The sequence below is a fragment of the Dreissena polymorpha genome, chromosome 3 (genome assembly GCF_020536995.1).
Source record: "Dreissena polymorpha isolate Duluth1 chromosome 3, UMN_Dpol_1.0, whole genome shotgun sequence".
Classification (NCBI taxonomy): domain Eukaryota; kingdom Metazoa; phylum Mollusca; class Bivalvia; order Myida; family Dreissenidae; genus Dreissena; species Dreissena polymorpha.
The window spans coordinates 145,634,459-145,657,344 of record NC_068357.1 but is presented as its reverse complement, the minus strand read 5'-3'; the positions used below and the strand labels follow the sequence as shown (position 1 = coordinate 145,657,344).

General features: G+C 35.7%; 1 protein-coding gene across 3 annotated transcripts in view; it reads right to left on the bottom strand.

Annotated features, from left to right (window-relative positions):
* LOC127871817 (tectonin beta-propeller repeat-containing protein 2-like) overlaps positions 1-22,882 on the bottom strand; it is a 31,853-nt gene extending 8,971 nt beyond the window's left edge. The window contains exons 1-16 of one of the 3 annotated variants that reach the window (XM_052415027.1): positions 22,777-22,882; positions 19,729-19,911; positions 18,774-18,920; positions 16,608-16,736; positions 15,772-15,903; positions 14,558-14,721; positions 13,675-14,120; positions 11,290-11,910; positions 9,193-10,804; positions 8,151-8,366; positions 6,877-6,900; positions 5,298-5,436; positions 4,148-4,346; positions 3,312-3,398; positions 2,651-2,896; positions 150-337 (exon numbers count right to left, since the gene is read on the bottom strand). In XM_052415027.1, the coding sequence (XP_052270987.1) occupies positions 150-337; positions 2,651-2,896; positions 3,312-3,398; positions 4,148-4,346; positions 5,298-5,436; positions 6,877-6,900; positions 8,151-8,366; positions 9,193-10,804; positions 11,290-11,910; positions 13,675-14,120; positions 14,558-14,721; positions 15,772-15,903; positions 16,608-16,736; positions 18,774-18,920; positions 19,729-19,854 (4,476 nt within the window). In that variant the 5' untranslated portion in view covers positions 19,855-19,911; positions 22,777-22,882. Of the gene's footprint in view, positions 1-149; positions 338-2,650; positions 2,897-3,311; positions 3,399-4,147; positions 4,347-5,297; positions 5,437-6,876; positions 6,901-8,150; positions 8,367-9,192; positions 10,805-11,289; positions 11,911-13,674; positions 14,121-14,557; positions 14,722-15,771; positions 15,904-16,607; positions 16,737-18,773; positions 18,921-19,728; positions 19,912-22,474; positions 22,715-22,776 lie in introns of those variants that run through there. The other 2 variants (XM_052415026.1, XM_052415028.1) reach the window with 2 other exon arrangements.
* Positions 22,883-22,886: the final 4 nt, after the last annotated feature.

Below are 22,886 nucleotides of genomic sequence, written 5' to 3'. Positions count from 1 at the left end.
ATAAACATGTTAAAATTTCCCTGTGTGAAAACCAAGCAAGATTGAAACTAAAAGCATTTTTAGAACAGTAACAATGTCAAGGTATTTTTTTATTTATTCATGTACAGTTAAAAATTGGTTAACCTAAAAGGGTTTGGAACCAAACCAACCTTCCAATCTTGTTCGCAGGAAACAATCTGCGTAAAGATGGTTCCCTTACAATCTACAGGGAGCCATGCAGCATTGAGACACAGATCCGAGGGTGCCTTCACTCCAATACGGTGAAATACACTACCATCACTGTCCACGGACCAAACGCAGGAATTTGCGCAGGAAATGTTCACCAAGTGGCTCTGGTCTAACAAATATTGAATATGGAAAATTTCAGTGATTTAAGTAAATATTAGAACTTCCACTGTATTAGATACATTTATAATTGTTAAATGTTATATTTATAGTAATGAAAGCATAGACTACGGTGGCATAAAGGGGACATAGGCAATATTTTATTTGACAGTAGCTATGACATGCGCCCGTTATAGAGTTGCAAAAAGGGGGCATAGGCAATATTTTATTTGACAGTCTCTATGACGTGCTCGTCGTAGCTATGACGTGCGCACGCGATAGATATGACGTGCGCACATCATAGTTATGACGTGCGCACATCAAGGCTATGACGTGGGCACACGATAGCTATGACGTGCGCATGCCATAGTTATGATGTGCGCACGTCATAGCCTTGATGTGAGCACGTCATAACTATGATGTGCGCATGTCATAGAAATAGTTAAATAATATAACATAGGAAATATTTTATTTAACTATTTCTATGACAAACGCACGTAATATCTATCGTGGGCGCACGTCATAACTACGACATGCGCACGATATAGTTACGACGTGCGCACGACATAGTTAAGATGTGCGCTCGTCATAGTTATGACGTGCGCACATGTCATAGCCTTTACGTGCTCACGTCATAGAAATAGTTAAATAAAATATTTCCTCACGTACGTCATAGCCTTGACGTGTGCACGTCATAACTATGACATGCGCACTTCATAGAAATAGTTAAATAAAATATTTCCTATGTCCCCTTTATGCCGCCGTAATAGACACATACTTGGAGCCTTAAATCGGTAATTCAAAAGTAAATTTTCTTGTTTGTTGTCGTTTTAAAAAAAACCTCCATAAATGATGAATGAATAGTACATATGTGTAAATAATACATAGATCAGAGTTGAAATATTTATTTTATTTATGTTTTATACAGAGATAATCAATCTAAGATGTATATAATCTATAAGCTTCTATAAGAACAATGACATGCATTATACAAAAATGGTTTAAAGCAGCCAGTGCAGCTCCAAACCAGCTTGAAAGTCGCTCGGTATGAGCTGAAGCTACCCTGTCCACTATTAAGTCACGCAAGGTTGCGTGGTCTCATTAGAGAAACCTTGTTTGACTTCATAGTGGACATGGTAGCTCCTAATCTGACTGCCCAATGTGCAACTTCAAATAGTTATCCGCCATATATAACAAGTATTTTACCTAGTATTTTCATAACCGTATACGATGCTGCTTATGTTTATATAATTACTATGTTTATCTCTGTGACAAAGTTTAATGTAAAATATCTAGTGTTTAGACGATGTACATATAACCTACATGATATAAGAGCTATTTTCGCATATTGATGCTCAAAAAACATAAACTTACCAATGATTTCTAAAAAAAGAGTACAATATGTATGAAGATACAGTGGAACCTCTCTAAACCGGACATCCCCGGGACCGAGAGGAAATTCCGGTTATGAGAGGATTCCGGTTTAGAGGCGAAGTTGACGATATTACTTTCAGAAGGTCAATAACATAGCCTAATGTTGAAAAACACATACTTTCAGCACATTTTAATAGTTTATTTATATATAACATTCATTAATCGTGCAGAATATTGAGTGTAGGTTTAGGCAAAATCTCAGACTCTTTGATCTGTTTGATTTTGTCTTCTAGAGACATTTCCACGCGCCTTCGCTTAGGAGGAGGTTTAGACATTTTTAGTCTTTGCTATCTTAATTGCCAAGTCGAAAATCTAAATGAATATCTAAATGCAACTGCTTCAAGAACTCTGCAAATCACCATTTTATATGACACTTAATTAGCAATTGAAATAAATAATTCAAAATTAAATAGCAGTAAGTTTATTAAAATTTTGCATGGCTTCCTACATCGAAAACAAACACTAAAGAACATTTTTTGTTATCAGTAATTATAATCAGTATTATCACTTCTATTGACCGAAATGTACATAACAGGTAGTCTAGTTAAATCGTTTTGCTATTTTTACAGTTAATAATATTCAACCACCTTCATTAATTTTACGCTTCTTTAATCCGCTATTCACACGTTTTTGACCCTAGGGTCTGAGGTGCAATAAACCGGTCCTCACTGGTTCAGAGGGGTACAATTACGTATGGAATGACCCAATTTTGATCCAAAGAATGACCGGTTTTCGGAATTGAGGGGACTCCGGTCTTGAGGAGATATTTTACGCATGGTTTTATAGGAAAAAAAAATGGGAATGGACAATTTGTCCGGTTTAGAGAGGATTGCGGTATAGAGAAGATCCGGTTTAGAGGGTTTCCACTGTACTCATTTATTATTGCGCCTACCTAACTGTGCAAGATCCAGCTCAGCCCATCCTGTTCCTTTAGGACCCAAGCTGGACACTCCTGTACGGATATGGACTGTCCCGTCGGTGGTTAGCACCCACACCGCGTCCTCACACACAGACAGACACAGGAGGGATGTATTGATTGTATGTCTTGAAGAGCGAGGGAGCTCAACACAAGTGAATGACTCCCCGCTGGGTTGGAACACGAACATGTCACCATTGGCTTGCACACCCCATAACAAACCTGCAAAACATATCAGGATCGTATACATGCTTGTAAAATTGAAAAAAGAATAGGTATGAAACCTTAGGACTGCATTCAGTAGCTTATAATATTGAAAATAGAACAGGTGTAAAACCTTAGGACTGTATTAAGTAAATACTTTTGTAGAATAGTTCCTCTTCAAACTTAATTGTGCAATCAAAACTTTGGTCTGCATGTAAGCTACTGACTCACACATAGTTTAAGTGCACTATCACCATTAAACTGGAAGTTATTGAGCAGAAACTGTTTTTCTTTTATCAGAGACCTTGACTGACTCGCCAAAATTCAATCCCAAGCTAAGTCTGCATTTAAGCTACATGCTTGTATAATATCTCCATCACTGTTGTCATTATTGTTTAGAAAGGTAACAAAAATGAAGACAAAATCAACCTACCTTTCCCATTTTTGCAGGTGCTTGCATTCACTGTTTTCCAGCAGGACATTGCCAGGTTGCCTGGGGATACATCACACCACATCTGGCCTGCACAAACACACATATAAATCTTGTATTTGGACGTTATTAAAAAAAATTATTTCTGGCCCATTCATAGAAACAATTTTCAAATATGAGTGTTGTGGCAAAGTCCACTACAAGGAAGAAAATGAAAATATTGTTTTAGGCACTTTCACACACTTTTGTATTCATACATTAATTCGCCAAATCAGTGCAAAATGGTACCCTGTGACATTGAAATAAGAAGGCATGTGTTACCTTTTTTTCACAAATGGGGCGAATTATTGTTCTTTAAATGCTCCCATAGGTTGTCTTCACACTCAATAGTATTTTTAATTATTTTCATTTACAAATTGTATTCAGTATTCAATACCACTGGCACACACTAATCATAATTTTATTTGACATGTTATGTTAATGAAACCTTATAAATTTACCCATGCCAGAAATTCCAGAAATTACCAAAATTTAAAGAAAGTAAAACTTCAGCTGTACAAACAGGAAATTCCTTTATTTATGGCAAGGAACCAAAAGCAAAACATTGTGACATACCACACGAAAATACAGACACAACAAAAAATATGCAACAAATACACAAGAAATGCATACAACTGGAGACACTGCCTTAGAAGGGTGAATTCCCACTTAGAAGCAAAGTGAGAATGGCTACATGCAAGCAGCATGTGTTTATCTACCTTCAATAGTATATCTGCACACATGGAGCATGTGTTTATAGTCAGGACACACCCAGACCCCGTTCTGCCCCCCATACCTACCTTCAATGCTACCTCTGCACACATGGAGCATGTGTTTATAGTCAGGGCACACCCAGACCCCGTTCTGTGCCGCCACCAGGGCCCCGGTCTGCGTGCTCAGCAGCAGGCTCAGCTGCTGGGGATCAAACTTGCTGGTGAAGGTACGAAGCATGTCCAGGGCGGTCGGATCCTTCTGGAAATATTCCCCGGTCAGAGGTACCTGAAAAACAATCAGGAACCTGTTACGAGAAGCAGTATTTGAAGGTCCTTATCCTACATTTATCCAAAATGATCATTAGCTTAATTTTTTTAATATCATGCTTCGACAAAGGTGTGTTTTAGGCAATTTCGACCTTTTTCAGCTTATGTCACAGAAAAAAAACAAGTTATTTCTACTCATAAAAAACAGACCATTTCGGCAATAAAATAATTATATTGTTCAATCTAATTCAATCTTAACTTTTAATATTTGTCTCACTAGATGGGACAACAGAACAAAGTACTTCAATCACTAATTCCTTTAACAGTAAGCAACATTTAATACTGAACACACTTTTTTTAGCAATTGCATAAACGATGATGTTCGTATTTTGAATTATAGCTTTGATTCAAACAGAAATCACTTTTGGGAGGTCCTTATAAAAAATTTATTTGCAATTTGCTTTACTGCGTGCCTAGACAAGTCAATTACATGGGTAACTGAACACTTACAAATCTGACAAGTTGGATAAGTTTATGATTTAAGACCTTCAAGTTTTAATGTGAAATTTGCCATTGTAAAAACATGAATTGATAATCATTTCTTGGAATGATTTTAAAATGATGGAGTTAAATAAAAATTGCTCTAAAGATATCTAGAATTCTGGTATTTATTTTTTTCCATTTTGCAATCATCAAAGAATTAAATAAACATTGGATTTGGAAAATTCGTCTTAATGCATGAGCGTAAAGTGTTGTCCATAATTAGCATATGCAGTCTGAACAGGCTTATATGTGACGAAAATTTCATTTTTTTATGGATTTTTTTTAAGTGTTTTTTAAACGAAAATCAAAGTTATGCAAGAAGTGTTGCATCTGATTAGCTGGTGAGGACTGCACATGCTTATCTGGGACGAAACTTCACGCACATGCATAAGCCCATTTTTCCAGATTTTTTAATCTCCCCTACTACCTGCCACCAGTGCTTGTCTCCCCTGGGTGTCTCCATGGTGACCCCGGTACGGAACCAGACCTGTCCTAGCACATCCACTGCCCAGCCAATATTGTCCTCCCCCAAGGCCATGTGACAGAACAGTCGGTTCTCTGTTCCACTGTAGACATAAGGTTTATAATGAATTTCATGGGAAAAAATAAGTTAACCCTTCACCACTCAGATACGCACTTTTTCACATTTGTAGTCCCTTAAAAAAATCAAACTAAATATATGACCATTCTTACTAGATTCAAGTTTTCAACTTTTCAATTCCAACCATAAGGTACTTTTGGGAACAAACAGCATTAACCCTAAAAAGACTGCAAGTTACTCGCAGGCTGTTTTGGTTTTTATTCTTATTGTATATATCCACTTTCTCTTTGCATCTGGGCTGGTAAGGGTTAATGCACATTATGTGTAAACATGGATATGCATATGCTGCACACAAACAATTCTCAATAGGAAGTTTTCAGGATCATATAGACAAAGTATTTATAGTTAATAAATAAACAAACATTTAAATATCTTTCATTCCAAAAAGTTAAATAGCAGTAAACATAACTGTTTGTGTGTGTGTGTGTGTGTTGCTGTTATGTTCATTGTCGAAAAGTGAGGCAATTGTACCTAAAGAGGCAATTTATGTTTTCATAGCTTGAGATCTTAAGTCTATCAGAAAACATATGCCTGTGTACATGTTTCAAGAAGAAGTGCATGGCCCAGTAAGAGATTATCTACTAATTATATATTGAAACTGTCTGAATAAGAAAATGGAGGCATCAAAGGCACCTGGATAAAAAGCTACAGGTCTTCATCAACATCTGCTGAAGACAAATCCTTCCAATCACATACTGTGAAACCATTATTATTTGTCAGGCCTTTTTTGTAACTAGACAGATTGCCAAAGTTAAGTTCCAAACAAATAATTCAGACAAATTCTTAACAAAATCAAGACATAATTACTGTAGACCAATATCCAATATAATCCACGCATACCAACTGTGTCGCAATGAAGAATCCAGTTCCTGCAAGTGACTCCTGAGTAACCCCCCTTTCCCCACCATGATTTATCACAACTGCAATTTATTGCGAACAGTATTACCAACAAACCAGGAAAAGATCGTTGCATTTCATTTTTAAAAACAGAAATTTGTGAATTTAAGTTCTGACAAAATAGTATTTTTTTTTAAATTATGAAATTTCGTGCTGACCAAAATAGTGCTTTCACAGTATTCAATTAGGAGCTGTTACAGCACACAAAACAAGCATCATTCAATAATGCAATAAGGCATAGTAAATGGAAGGGGATTGGACATACGCTGAGTGGAAACCTGCCCATTGTAGTGCATAGGGCATTCAGTTCACAATGGAAGAAAACCTTTCATGCAGATCTCCAAAAAGAGGGAATGTCATGGGGAGCAGCTAAACATGTGGCCCAAAATTGGGACCGATGGTGTGCTGTGATGGCGACCCTATGCCCCAGGATAGGTCGAAAGGATGAACCATACATAGAAACTGAGCGACAGCTTGACTGATTAGATTTATGTAAAGTTGTACTCACTATCTTAAAAGTCCTTCAAAAATGCTGCAAAATAATGTTTTATGGGTACTTCTAATCCTAGATGTCAGAATTATAATTTCAAAAAACAACAACTAAACTGATATGATCTTCTTTAAAAACAATGTGATAAAATGAGACTACTTATACATGCATAATTAAACTTTAATAACATAAATCACAGAAAAACATGTAAATACTGACACATTCTTATTTAAAAAATCTTGTTGGACAGTCTTAAGCATTTCTGGCTGATTTCCTTTATATCCTATTTAAACACAACCTGTATGGAACATGGTTGACCTGAAATCCAACACAGTTAGTCAGTCAGGTTAGTAGAAAATGTGTGTATGTGAAATTAACACTAATTCATCAGACACCCGGACAGAGGCTATATTCAGTGTCTTCCATGTATGTAGCTGTAATTAAGACCATGAAGCTGTCATAGACAGTGTATCTGTCACCAAGGATGCTTTTCTGTCAAAAATGGACACTAAGAATTAACAATTGACTTGAACAAAAGAAAAAACTGCAGTCACAAGACAGTGGCAAAGTATAATAACTCCTGCAATAGTTAAACCTTGGCAATATGAACTGTAGCACTTGGAGATAATGATTCTGTAGAAGTTTGATGACTGTCACATGCAAAATATAGGAGTTGCAAACCACAGCTTGTATTTGTAACTGTAAAGATCTGACAATAACTCATTAAAAATGATTCAATTTTAATACCTAGACAAATTATGTGCTGTGCAGATAAATCCTACCATTTCTAAATAGCATTCAAAAAGATAATCAAGTCAGTCACCACCTTGCCTGTAATTGATTGGTATAATTGATACGGCTATAAAATTAAACCTGTTCATCTGGAAAAAAACATCTTATCCATAATTTTTAGTTAGAACCACTGCATGTAATTATGATATTTGAGATTTAAAAATGTTTCTGTTCTATCTGATAAACACAAACAAGCCGCTCTCTCAGGAAACAGGGCTTAATGCATGTGTGTTAAGTATTGTCCCAGAAACTGCACAGGCTAATCAGTGACGACGCTTTCCTCTTTTATGGTATTTTTTTGCTATAGGAACTCTCTTCATTATAAAAATCAAGTTAAGACCGAAAGTTTCATTCCTGATAAGTCCACAAAGACTGCTCAGGCTTATCTGAAATGACACTTAACACACATGCATAACGCCCCATATTCCAAGAGCGTGTCTCACATGGTAAGCCGGTACTAAAAATTCACAGTAAAAGCCTGTATTTCTACAGATTCTCACCTGTCCCCACTCTTCCATCCCGACCCCTCGGGCTTGCTCTTTGAGACCCCGTCTCTGTAGAGCCAGCGACACTGCTCAGTGAGGGCCCACACGACCCCCTCCCGACACGTGATCTGCTTCAGACGGTGCTCGCAGGGCACGTCCACCGACTTGAAGCAAGGGCGGTCACGAGACAGATCCTTCTGCATCTTCACTTGGTGGTTGGTCTTCACATACCTTTAAAATGTGATTGTTATGAAGCAGCTTTTACAAATTAACAATCTTCACAATTTTGTTTTCATATAACTGATTTTTACAAAAGAAAATCAGCCAAATTATTTTTTTATCTAATTTTGTTCAATGAGAAAATATAGGGGGTAAAAAAGGGTTGATCACATCAGATTTATAAACATTATTATCATTATGTTTATACAGTAAAACATATTGTTTGTTTTTTGCTGCATAAAAAAAATACCTGTATATTTGTATTATATATTTTCCCAAAAAGTCAATAATTTGAAAAAACAAGAGATGTGTTTGTCAGAAACACAATGCCCCCTCATGCGCCGCTTCGATTTATTTATTTATTTTTATCATTTGGCAGGTACAGATAATTATCTCCCTTCGAAGCTTATTACTTCCCTTGGGTTAGTTTTTTGGACCTTTGACCTTGAAGGATGACCTGTACCTTTCACCACTCAAAATGTGCTGCTCCATGAGATACACATGCATGCCAAGTATCAAGTTGCTATCTTCAATATTGCAAAAGTTATTGCAAAATTTTAACTAAGGTTAAAGTTTGTGACAGACACAGTGAATGACAGACAGAAAGACAGACAGGTTAATATCAATATACCCCGATCATTCGATCCAGGGGCATAAAAAGAACTTGATTGAGGTATTTTACTTTTTTGCCTTTTTAATCAATTATAATTCTCAAAATTAAGTTTGGTTTATTGGGACTGTTTGATAAAGATCAATACAAAAATAGTGGTTATGGTAAAATCAAATCACACAACAATTCATACTTTAAAACCATACCAAAATTACAAACTTGTCTTACCATGCACAAGTTTCATCGACAAAGATGTAAGCGACGTCTCTCACGGCCTCCACCCACTTCATGCCCTCGGGTCGCTTGGGTGTGATCTTGGTACCCGCGCTCACAACGCCCTTGTTAAGGGCCCAGACAATACTTCCATCCTTAGACACAGAGATCTGACTAGCATTTCCAATGGCCTTTTTCCAGGATATCCCAGGCTCTCCTAGTGGGGCGTAAAAAATGTTTGTACTGCGATCAGTTATCCATACATGCGTTGACGACACTGAAAGACTGTAGATGTTTCCATTGGCCCCTATCTCTGTCCAAATGTTTGCTAGTAACTTGGCTGCTAAAAGCAGAGATGGGGAGTCACATACATTATTTGGAACACCTTTTGTGTTGATGATATCATTATTTGTGGCTGTCTCTGGAATAGTTGGTAACATTGATTCTGACGGTGATGAGACAGAGTATTTGGAGTAGAAGTCTTCTGTTGCAGAGCTGGCTTTCATTGGCCATTTATACAAGGAATAAATAGACGGGGATTTAGAGCCATCGTGCGAGGACAGTGAAAACCATGTACCTGCATGACCGTCTGCATCAGCAGTGGCTTCAGACTGCTGCTCCAATTCAGCTAAAGACTTTTCAAGTTGGTTGGGAACATAACCTTGAATTCGATCCTCCACTAAAGTGGCTTGTCCTTTGTCAATTATTTTGATCTCTTTTCGTCTACCAGTGGACAACAGAAGTTGATCCACTGCTGTTCTACTATCAGATTCCGTATCCGAGTTTGCATGTTCTTCTGTGTTGCTTAGATAATTGTCAAGTTTTGCTAATTCTAAGTCCAGATTTCTGTATTTACCTCCATCCTTGGTTAGGTTTTCGTTTTGGTCTGGGCCATAAAATACTGAGGAAGGTTGATTACTCTCAGGCAAAAACAGCTTGGAATGTTTTACAGTAATTGAATCATCAACAGTTTTGTGAGTGGTTTCTTTAGAGATTTCTTTATTTTCATTTATTTTAGTTTCTACATATGTGCTTCGTAATGACTCTATGGCAGACTTTTCCTCACTTCTGCTGATATCCACTGATTCTTCACTCACCTTAGAAAGGTTAGCCATCGCATCAATGTCATTTATAGATTCATTTACAGGCCAAACTAAAGCAGAAACATGATTTAACTCTATGTCAACTTTTGTATCTAACACCTTTTCTATTTCTTCTCCATCTTCATCAGAACATTGTGAATGTTCTTCTATGACATCTTCATGTTCATCATCTTTATTTTTACAAAGAATATCTAATTTATTACTCTCTATATTTGTATAATCACCAACACTGATTTTAGCAATGTCAGATAAAAGACTGTCTGTTATTTCAGCACCTTCAGAGCTATCATGGCCTGGTTTTGGATCAAGGACATCTTCAACATCCTTCTGACTAGTCTCTAGCCGTTTGTCTGCAATGTTAACTCCACTCTCACTGTTAGTGTTGTTTCCATTCAACTGATCCTTGCTGTTTATTCTACTCATGCTGTTGACACTAGATCCATCCTCGCTGTTTGCACTTTTGACGCTGTTAATCGATATCCTGTCTTGATCCTTTTCAGCAAAATACCTTGATTCCTTTGAGGCTAAATAAATTGATGAAGGTGAACTTATTACATGTATCTGACTTATTATTATGCCCAAAAGTGACTTAATACATATTGTTAATATAAAATTAGCATTTTTGTGTGTGTAAATGCATCATGTTATTCATGAAAATGTAGACAATGTATATTTTAAATAGCGTTAGGGTGAGTGAAAAACTTAGCGTTTCCAGATCCTGTGATGATGATAATATAAGTATTATCACACAAAAACAACAAATTATTATCATTTTTTACATGCTATTGAATTTTCCTTCACATTTTTATAGAAAATTTGAAAGAAATCTGTCGTCTCACTGATATTTTTCTGTATTTTACTACACATGGTTAGGCTAAACAAATTGTAGTATAACACAAATAAAGCAAAATAAATAAGATGAAAATTTTCCCTGATTTTATATTCAAGCTTACACAAGTTTTGATCTAAAACAATAATCATACATATCATCTTGTAACTAAGCACTTACTTCTCTTTTTCTTTTTAATCTTTGGTTTCACCCTCCTGCTGAATACAATGTCCCCATCATCCCCCTCCCCAGCCTGCATGAACACCTTCCTGTCATGAAACCCAGGCTCTGTTAGTGCCAAGTTCTCATGCAATAGTTGACTGGTTCCACCACCGAGTCGTTCACCTTGCAGTCCCATTCTTTCAGATAAGAAACCAGACTGACTTCCTATTGCACTTCCTGTTTCAATTCTAGCATCAGACTGGTTGGGTACACTTTGGACTGGTGCATTACCTACAGGCACACCAGAACTGATCTCAATTTTTGGGAGATCTGGTGAGCTGAGTCTTATAACAGGTGGGAGGACACCAGGGGGTGAAATATCTCTAGAACTCTTGTCATTTACCACTTTAATGGAAATGGACTCATTTCTCAAATCAACTAGCTTTTCAGTTATTAAGTCTTTAATCTCGTATGGCTTTGGAATGCTTTTGACTTTCTCCAGAATATTCCCTTTCAGCACTTTCAATGGTGATTTTGATTTTGCGTCATCGTCCAACTTTGTAGTTTGGCGACTTTCAGTATTGTTGGTGGAATGTTTGGTATCTTTCTCTTCACGTTCAAGGTGAAGCAGTTGCAGCACTGAAACAAGTAATAACTAATAAGGCATGAAGAGAGATGAAGGTGAAATGAGTGAACCTGAAATAGGAATGGCAAACGCAATTATCTCTTTCACAGTTACTGCAATTATTATTTCAAAATACACATTAAAAAACAACAGACAAAACTAACAAATATTAATCTTTGTCAAGTTAAAAGATTGTAACACCTGAACTTGTGAAATATTCTGACCTTCAATGCATGATCTATCCACAGCCGTGGTCAAACATATATCAGTTGCTATCATACCGTATTCCCGTTTGTGTACTTTTATTTGATATGATAGATTTTAAAACAAGGAAAACAATATTTTTTACAAGCAAATGTGTTGAATTTATATTTCCTGCCAAATAAATTGTGTTTATTGATGGAGGCAGAACTCAAAGAAAAGGTTTGGGAAGGGTTGCGCCTGTTTGCACTCATTTGCACCTGTGATGCATTTACAACATTCTTTTAACAAATCAATTAACATTGAAAATAAAGGTAGCCTATGAAGTTACATCATGTAAAAACATCAGAGGGCAATAACTCTTATTTTATAAAGTGTAGGATTATGGCTCTTGTTCATGGCACTTCTCCCCATTGATATATAATATATTATATACCCATGAAGTATCATGGGGAAATCTTGTACAGTATCTGAGATTTAGCCATGAAAAAATACACCATACAAAAACATCAGAGGGTAATAACTCTTCTGTAAGAAAACGCAGGGTTATAGTTCTTGGATATATCACTTCTTTTCTGGAATTAAGTACCACGACGATTTACTTGTTTTTTTAAGTAAAAAAAATTCGGATTAGATAATAATTGATTTAATATATGAATAAAGCATTAAAAACAAACATGCCATACTTCGGGATCTCGGTGAGACAGTCCCGTTTTGGGGGTATTTAGCCCGGCGTCCTGATATGAGACAATTTGACCCGACATTCGTAAAACACGACATACATTATATAAATTCACAATAAATTTCGCTATTCAAGGTCTGTCATGATAAAACTTACTATCACTTATTCCTTAATTGCCCCCTAGTAACAACATTTACATGTACTACTCGAATGCACCAGTGTTGTTTTTGACACCATATTAGCGATTTATTGGCAAATCATTGATTTTATCAGGCATTCACACCATGGTGTTTTGTGATATAAGTCGCTAATTGCTATCGAAAGATGCTTCACATTGAAATAAATTCCATCTGCGGCCCAATCAAGTCCAAATATAATGTGTATTATACCACCTGAAGTTAAAAGACCTGTCAAAATACATATTTTTTTATATCAAACAAATTGATTGCTTATCGATACACATTGATGTTTCACATAAATTAATTTTCATTTTCGACTGATTATCAAAAAATACATTGTACATATTGCATCAATACAAATTTAAAGTAAAATGGCGAGTGGTCCCACACCTTATACCCTCCTGTTTGCCAATTATCACCTCGTTCATTGATGGCAGCTGTTATCCAAACAACGAGAAGTCGTATGCACTAAACCTAGACTGCGACTTTGTCCATGTACTTAACTTTTTTATTGGTATCTTTGCATAAAAATAGAATATTCGAATATGAATTTTGGATACGAATATTTGGCCGATTTTCAAATATTCGAATATTCGGTCCCATCCCTAATTAACACTAAACATTAACATCCAGCAATAATGTCAAGTCATGCCCTAAATTACAAAGGACGAGCTACTTATAAATCATGAAAGGAATATAAAAAATTCAAGACCTACAATGGTTCTTAGGCTTCTCCAGGGGAATAGCAGCTATTCTAATCAGGTTCCTGTTGGTCCCTTGGCGTAACACAAATATCTCACTATCAGTAACAGCAACGCACTTGATCAGCCCCATCCTATTCTGGGAGCCAACAACCTGCAGAGAGTCTGGGTCCAGTACATAGAGCGTGCTATCATTCCAAGTAACAAGTGTCTTCTCCTGGAACAGTATCAACTGGCAGAACTGCGACGTATTCAGGGCTTTACTAATGCTCGTCACATCAAAGTTTAGAACACTAATGGCTGGATGGGTCGCAGCCAGAAGGTCTTTGAAGATGTAAGTATTGCTGACGGATCCAGAGATTGAGGCTTTCCAGATTCGAAATCCTGGTCTGCAGGCGTACAAATGAGCGTCATCCACTTTGCACATGGCCGGAACAAAGCAAGCGCCAAAGTCCCCAGGACTGACATTGAAGAAATAACATTCAAAGCATTGTGCATACAATTAAAAGAAAAAAGGGGAAATGGAAGATCATAAATCTAGACAAACATCGAATATGCAATAAACTGGGTTTGAGTTAGATAAACAAGCATAGTCACAAGTTAGGAATGATCTTGAATGTTTTGACAGAAGAACCAGTAATGTTTGCATGTGTCCTGCACTTCTTTAAAAGTTTCCTATTATTAATAAAGTATCAATTGAAACTATTCAATGGAAATGGAGAGATAAAGATTTAAACAAAGGGAAATGACTAAATTTAAATAAACTTACGTTGTTGTATTCTGCGTTACATTTCAATGATCTTCAGATGCATAAAACGACCACATAGCCCATAAATTGTCAAAATTAAAGAAAAAGCTTTAAAGATATAATATATATTTGTGTGTCATAAATTCTTACCTTTTCCTATCCTTAGTGCCAATCTGTACCAGCCTATCATGGTCGTCCATGCGGCAGACGACAGTTCTGTGTCTGGTAGAAATGAGAAGTGAGCGATGACCATGATGCAGCTGAACCACAGACGTGTCCTTCTCTGATATAAGTGTTCTGCTGGAACACTTGCCCTGAGAGAATACATGGTCTAGTTGGAAAAGGATGGACAAGTTTGTAGGAATCACTGTTTAAGATGGCAACCCATTATTACATATTTTTACTCATATCACCTAACAGATAGATAACAAGAGCACCGCATAACGTGTGCCACGCTCGGCTACGGGTGCAGTTTTGAATAAATGAAAGCTTGTCTGAATTTTTTTTCTTTTTAAAGGTCACAGTGTCCTTGACCTTTGACCTAGTGACCCAAAAATGGGTGCGGCGTGTAGAAATCATCAAGGTGCATCTACATATGAAGTTTCAAAGTTGTAGGTGGAAGCAATTAGATTTTAGAGCCAATGTTCAAAACCTTAACAAAATAATAAGGTTTTAGCACGACGCGGACGTCGGACGACGAGCTGGCTATGACAATACCGCGGGTTTTCTCCGAAAACGCCGAGCTAGAAATGTGTTTGTCTAACCCTCATTCATCAAAGTTCAATATTCACAACATTATGAAATGAAATAAACATATTCCTTATCTTTCAAATTTTAATTTGGTTTTAAATTTTTCATACAAAAAATATAAAACAAATTTAATAAAAGTCCTTATCTATTTTACTCTGTCAATGATACAAGATACTTCAACCATTACAAATTTAGTTTATCATATTTTACTGTGTCAATGAGTCAAGATATCTTGAACATTACCAGTTTAATCAATAAGCCAAGACATGTTTACAATTACCATTATTAGCTCATCTGAAACACATGCACAAACACATCAATTCTGGTCATTAATAAATAAGCCTCGCTCTGGGAAAATGGCGTTCAATTCAGGAGCGTAAAGTTTTGTCTGATTTTAGCCTTTGAGGGATGGCACTTACAATATTTATGGTTTTTCTTTTAAAGAAAGTCTCTTCTTAGAAAAAATCCAGTTAAGGCAGATAGTGTTGTCCCTGATTAGCCTGTGATTACTGCACAGTCTAATCTTGGACGACACTTCACCCACATGCACTAAGCTCTGCTTTCCCAGAACGCAACTAAAATACAGAAACAGAAACGAAGACCCTATTAGCTACCTGGTAGAAGTCGACCTCTGTGCAGCCTACCGACCCCTGTGAGTCCCCGCTGAACAGACGCATCCCATTTGTGCTCCAGGCGAGACATGTGATGGATCTTGTATGCAGGTCACCAACAATAAACCGCTCTAGCTTCATGAATACAACATTTAAATATGTCAACATATTTACTTTGTAAAAGTTTGATAATGAAATTTTTTGAATAGCTTCAAAATTTTCTCACTTTACTGCAAAATATATTTCATGGAAATAATCTGACAGCAAACAAATATCCCCAATTTTATACTTGACCAGCATATTTTAAACTTGGTCTGGAACCTTAACCATTAGGAATGAATGAAAGGCTGTGAGTCTTAAATGCTTAAAGAATTATATAGAGGATATTTGTTGGATTCAGTGGATTATCGATTTTAATTCACAAGTGATCATAGATAATAATGTTTTCACGAGTGGCGCAGCCACAAGTGAAAAAATATATTTTCTATGATCACGAGTGAATTAAATTCGATATTCCACTGAATCCAACAAATATTCTTTTTATTTTATGCTTTTTTCACAGTTTATATACATTGTTAAAGAGTTTAACTAAAGAATTTCACTGGGATAATGACGTCATTACTTCAAAAAAATGACATCATTTCACATTAAACAGTGAAAATTATTTATAATTTTCACTGTTTGAAACAGTGTAATTATCAGTTTTAATTCACTGATATTTCTCTATAAACCACCGGAAAGCATAAAATAAAACAGAACAAAGTGCAGTCGCAATGCATTACACATGTTGAAGGCAAAATGTGTGGACAGCTAAACATGTTAACTAGAATCAAAGAAACCTTTTTGCTGTGGCCAATCATCATGTTGGGCAGCTGAAAGATGTATATGGTGCCTGAGCTGTAACCAATGGCAACCTGGTCCTCTATCCCATGATGCAAGTTGACACCGGTCACTGTATCATTACTGTCCTGTTGTATAAATAGAATAAGATGCTACTTTTAATAACTGCCGTTAAACTTGGAGAAAGCTTTGTGAGTATTGATTAATTGGCCCATGTGAATAAGTCCTTAGTCTAAAATTAATTCAATTTCAAGGTCAAAATGAGGTCAAGTGGGTGTTGAGTGGTGAATTGAAGTTTCAATTTCGAAGTTTATTTCATTGATGTTAAATGTTAAATGAATAGTAAATTTTGGTTTACCACAAATTGTGACCCTTTGAATTAGTCCAAAGGATTAATAAATGAATAGTAAATTTGGTTTACCACAAATTGTGACCCTTTGAATTAGTCCAAAAAGTTAATTTGAAGCTCCTACATGCATTCATAGATGACATCCAATTCAAGTATCAAAGCTTGGTTGCAAGCAGTATTGGAGTTAGAGGAAACGCATCATTCTGGGTTGACAACAAATTTGGACTTTCTCAATAAGTTTGAGTCCAAATGTAGGTTAATGTCAAGGTACAACTGAGGTCAGGTATAATAGGGGTGTGATGATCTTCTGAATGGGTAAAAAATGTAGGTTAATGTCAAGGTTAAACTGAGGTCAGGTATAATAGGGGTGTGATGATCTTCTGAATGGGTAAAAAATATTGGTTAATGTCAAGGTAAAACTGAGGTCAGGTATAATAGAGGTGTGATGATCTTCTGAATGGGTAAAAAATGTAGGTTAATGTCGAGGTTAAACTGAGGTCAGGTATAATAGGGGTGTGATGATCTTCTGAATGGGTAAAAAATGTAGGTTAATGTCAAGGTTAAAATGAGGTCAGGTATAATAGGGGTGTGATGATCTTCTGAATGGGTAAACAATGTAGGTTAATGACAAGGTTAAACTGAGGTCAGGTATAATAGGGGTGTGATGATCTTCTGAATGGGTAAAAAATGTTGGTTAATGTCAAGGTTAAACTGAGGTCAGGTATAATAGGGGTGTGATGATCTTCTGAATGGGTAAAAATGTAGATTAATGTCAAGGTTAAAATGAGGTCAGGTATAATAGGGGTGTGATGATCTTCTGAATGGGTAAAAAATGTAGGTTAATGTCAAGGTAAAACTGAGGTCAGGTATAATAGGGGTGTGATGATCTTCTGAATGGGTAAAAAATGTAGGTTAATGTCAAGGTTAAACTGAGGTCAGGTAAAATAGGGGTGTGATGATCTTCTGAATGGGTAAAAAATGTAGGTTAATGTCAAGGTTAAACTGAGGTCAGGTATAATAGAGGTGTGATGATCTTCTGAATGGGTAAACAATGTAGGTTAATGTCAAGGTTAAACTGAGGTCAGGTATAATAGGGGTGTGATGATCTTCTGAATGGGTAAACAATGTTGGTTAATGTCAAGGTTAAACTGAGGTCAGGTATAATAGGGGTGTGATGATCTTCTGAATGGGTAAAAAATGTAGGTTTATGTCAAGGTTAAACTGAGGTCAGGTATAATAGGGGTGTGATGATCTTCTGAATGGGTTAAAAATGTAGAATAATGTCAAGGTTAAACTGAGGTCAGGTATAATAGGGGTGTGATGATCTTCTGAATGGGTAAAAAATGCAGGTTAATGTCAAGGTTAAAATAAAGAAAGGATATCGAGGGAGATTTAATAGTGTTCAAAGGTAATATTCATACAAGAACTGGTAAAAAAGATTTTCAGGAAGCATTACCAATTTTATATGAAACCTCATTTTAAGTTAACCTTGTTAAAATATACGGAGAGGCCAATGACTATATGCTGCCTGACATACAGGACCATAAAACCCACATAAGAAGTCATATTTTTCCACTTTAGCTTATTTCTTTGGTGATAACTATATTCACTGGCCATAATGGTCACTAGTTAGTGACTTAAGAATCTGCGTGATTTTTTTGCTCTGTTATTAAATAAGATTTATCTACAAATTAAGCTTTAAAAGTGTCATATTTGTGTTCCTTTGACTAGCCTTTCAGTTTGCATGAAATGTTTTGTTTAATAATACAAGACAATTAAACTTAAACTAGTAAGAATCAAACCCTGCCCTTTGTACCTCTGACTTCAGCCTCTGTATGGAGTGTTTGGTTCTGTCGTACAAGAACACAGTTCCCACGCTAGTGCCTAATGCCAGGAACCAGTTGTTGGCGTCCATTGCGGTCAATTCCAAGATCTCATACTGTGTCTTCAGACCCCTTTGGACCTTGGAAACATCAGACATAGCAGTGGGTGACTAATCACATATTAATTGATATTATAAAACTGATCCAAAACTTAATATCTTAATTATTTTAAGTCCCATATAAATACAATTTAAACAATGTCCATATGCAGCAGTATATCCAATATCTGCAACATCACATCATATCAAAGGTGGGAATGCAGCAGTATTTCAAATACCCACAGAGCTGACATCATACCATACATGGGATATGCTCCAGTATCTAATAACTACAGAGGTGGCATAACTACATTATATATGATATGCTCCAGAATATATACCACCAACAGAACTGAAATAATAACTAATGAGGGATATGCAGCAATATATCCAATACCAACAGAGTTGACATCCTACATTAGTTTAAACCTATCTATTTTAGCTTGATTGCATAGAAAGCCTTGGGCTTATTGAAACGTTCTCGAGTCGGATTCCTGAGACTGTAACCAGTTGTTGTTGTCTTTGGGGGAGATTGGAGGAAGGCTCCCAGTGGGGTTCAAACCTGTGACCTCCAAATCGCTAGACAGACAGCATATCCACTACACCACAGTGACCTCTTACATAACATGTGATTGTGATTTGTTCCAGAAATTTAACACAGCTGACATCGTAGCCCATGTGGGATAAATGTAGCAATATTTCCAAAAGCTACAGAACTGACGTCAGTTCTACTGGAATGGACCGGTATATCAAAGTTGACAATATACATTCAATACGTGGGATATGCTCCAATTATCTTATTAATTACACACATGAAAGGATGCACCTTAAATGCTCCAGTACTCCATACCTTATGTGGAATATGCTCCAGTATATCTGTGAGTGGCTCATGTTCCCTAAGCTGCCCTATAGCAACAATCTGAGAACTGGGTTGGGCAGCCTCAGGGTTCTGGACTCGAGATACACGCATAGCCATGTCGCCTTCTTTAGGGTGTTATTTCATCATCATCATCTTATTTCAATGCTCCAACAGCTAAAGAATAAGTAACAAATTAAATACAACTTAAACAAACAGATATTGACCTATCATTGTTCAGTATTCTAATTAGATTAATCCAACATCATGTTTATTGGATTATTCTAGCTACAATTCTTCAAAATTTACAGCATTATTTCAATATTCTTATTTGGAATTATCTTACTGTTGATTTACAATACAGTTAATGAATTATTTACTGTGTAATTCACCAAAACTCGACCATGCTGGGCACAGCAGTGTGGAAATATTTATTAAATTTTGTTACTTGTTACTTTCAGAGATTGACTAATCCCAAAGCAAATCCACTGGTCCAGTCTTATGAAATACTTGCTTACATTGTTAAACTTTCTTTTTGCAAAACTCAAGATTGAGGATTTCTGCTTTTATCTTGGGGAATTCTTAGAAAATTTATATGAGCAAATGAGTAGGAAGTAAATTGATATTTCGTATAATTAAAAAAACTATTTCTGTTAGTTTTTCATTTGATTGACAAGAACCCTAGGCACTAATGAAGAACAAGGGAATTCCCCTTGAAAAAAATCCTGTGCAAAATTGATCTATAACCATCCAGTTTTGTACTAAGATATTATTCAGATTGACATTGCTTCCATATAATTTAAATTTGATTTTTAAACAATAGCAGCATTCACAAACTGGTGCTATATAATTAAAAAAAAGATTTTAAAGGATATCTGAATGGATTTTAGTTCTGAAAAAAGACTTTATATGCAAAAGTTGGTCTTCCGATTTTTACATCGTCTTAATGATGAAATATGAATGTGATGGATTTATCATTCCTAACAGCCCAGAAAATGTAAACCAAATCAATTATGACTGTTATAATATGCTTAATAAAGAGAAATTACTTTAAAAATACTAGGCACATTTTCCCTTTGACATCAATATGCTGATCCAAGCTTAATCAAATATAACAAATACAAACAACAGTAAACCGATAGTTTTTGCCATGTCCAATAGGAAATTTTTAATATCAAATTGGACCAAACATATTACAAATTTTCAAAATACTTGAGTTACCACAGATGTTATTTGCACCACAATACAAATAGTTGAGGTTTTATTGAACTTTTAAACAAGTTTAAAAATGTTCTTATTCCCAGACATGCTTGCTGGATAAAATGTACCTGTCTATCGGTACAATTACCTGTTCATGGGTACAATTACCTGGGTTGTACAAATGGAGCATAGAATGTTCACATTGCTAGCTGTAACTGGTAAACAGTAGGGTAAACAATAGGCCGGATGGTCATTGTCTGCTCGGGTACTACTTAAATTTACCCCGGGTACTCTTCAGTTTACCAGTGTTTTTTTTCACCTATAGGGGAATGGTGGCGGGGCCCGTCCAAAGGGGAAAAACGCGTTGTTTTTTTAGGAAAAAGGGGAAAATTAAAAATTCAATCTTTATAATGATATTTATTATTTGAATACACATGTATGTATGAATGTAATATTCACAGCTGAATGTCTCTGTCCTTTTTCTTAAATGTATATCAATGATTTTTTCAACATTAGTTTCAGACATTGCAGCCGTCATGCACAGTCTCAGTTTTCCAAGCCAATTTGAGTCTTATTGGGATTTTTTAATCAATAAAATGGAAAATTTGAGGATTTGTTATCAATAAAATGGACCCAATATGATTGTTTTTATCAACAATTATTGACACAATGTAGATACATCAGGCCTTTTCCTGGCCATTTTGGGAAAAAATGCAATTCATGGTAAAAACTAATTTAATATAACTCTTTATAATAATAAAAAATCATACTTATTAAAGTTATATACTTTGTTAGGTGTTGATGAAATAACAAATAAATGTGAGCTATATTTATCATAAGACAGTTCTTCCTAAAAAAAGTTGTTTTTTTTTTTTTACTTCTGGAAGGGAATTTTTTTTACAAAATTGAGGAAAAATATTAACTCTTTTTTGAGGGGAATGGGGCCGAATATCAGCCCCGAAATTGCCATAAAAAAACACTGTATACTTAAATGTAGTCTTAAGACGCGCAAATAATTTAGAGATACTTTTTATATGGGCTTAATTCTTTTCCAAATATTACCAATATAAAAAGCAGCTTAATATTTGAGAGCATCAACAAGTTTGGCTAACTTAAATGTACCTCAGGTACGGAAAATATACTAGCACGTACACAGCAATTTTAGACTGTACCCAAGTTTTAATTCCAGACCAAACTCTAATGTCTTAACACTCAGTATCGATTACGCAACAAAATTCTATTGGAACAAAAACATGCCTCAACATGCTTTTTTTAGTGGGAGTTTTTATAATATAGAAGTCATTTTACAGACTTTTGACATAAATTTGAACATAATTAATTTGAAGAAAAAAAGCCAACAATAACCAATTTAGCACTATAATTTCCAGATATGTTTCAGTATTTTTTCTGTACCCAGGGTACATTTAATATACTTAAGAGTACCCATGGTACATTTAAGTAGTACCCGAGCTGACAATTACCAATCAAGCATACCTTAGAATGCTTAGATTATATATTTTAAAACAGTTTTTTTAATTACCTGTGTAACTGTTAGATCTTCCTTTTTATCTTATTATCATACACACATAGCAAGCATTATAATGTTACTTCACCTAATAATATGTTAATTACGTTCATATGAAGGACAACTTATATCTGCAGTGAGAGATAAGCTAGAGATATGTCCATTAGTTCACAGTTCAAACCTCAGTCATGTCAGTCCTCACTCAAAATGAAAGTAGCCTCAACACTTGGGAAACCCCATTTTTTACTAGACTAATGATGTCACTCAGTATGGATTTAGTCATGATATTAACATTTTGTTTTATTGAATGTACTAACCAACATCATATCTCGTTGTTGCGTATAATATAAGTCACAGGGTCAGGGAATTGTTCTGTTTCTTTTTGTGCGCAATTGTCAGCTGACAGTTCGCCATTTCATTTCGCTGT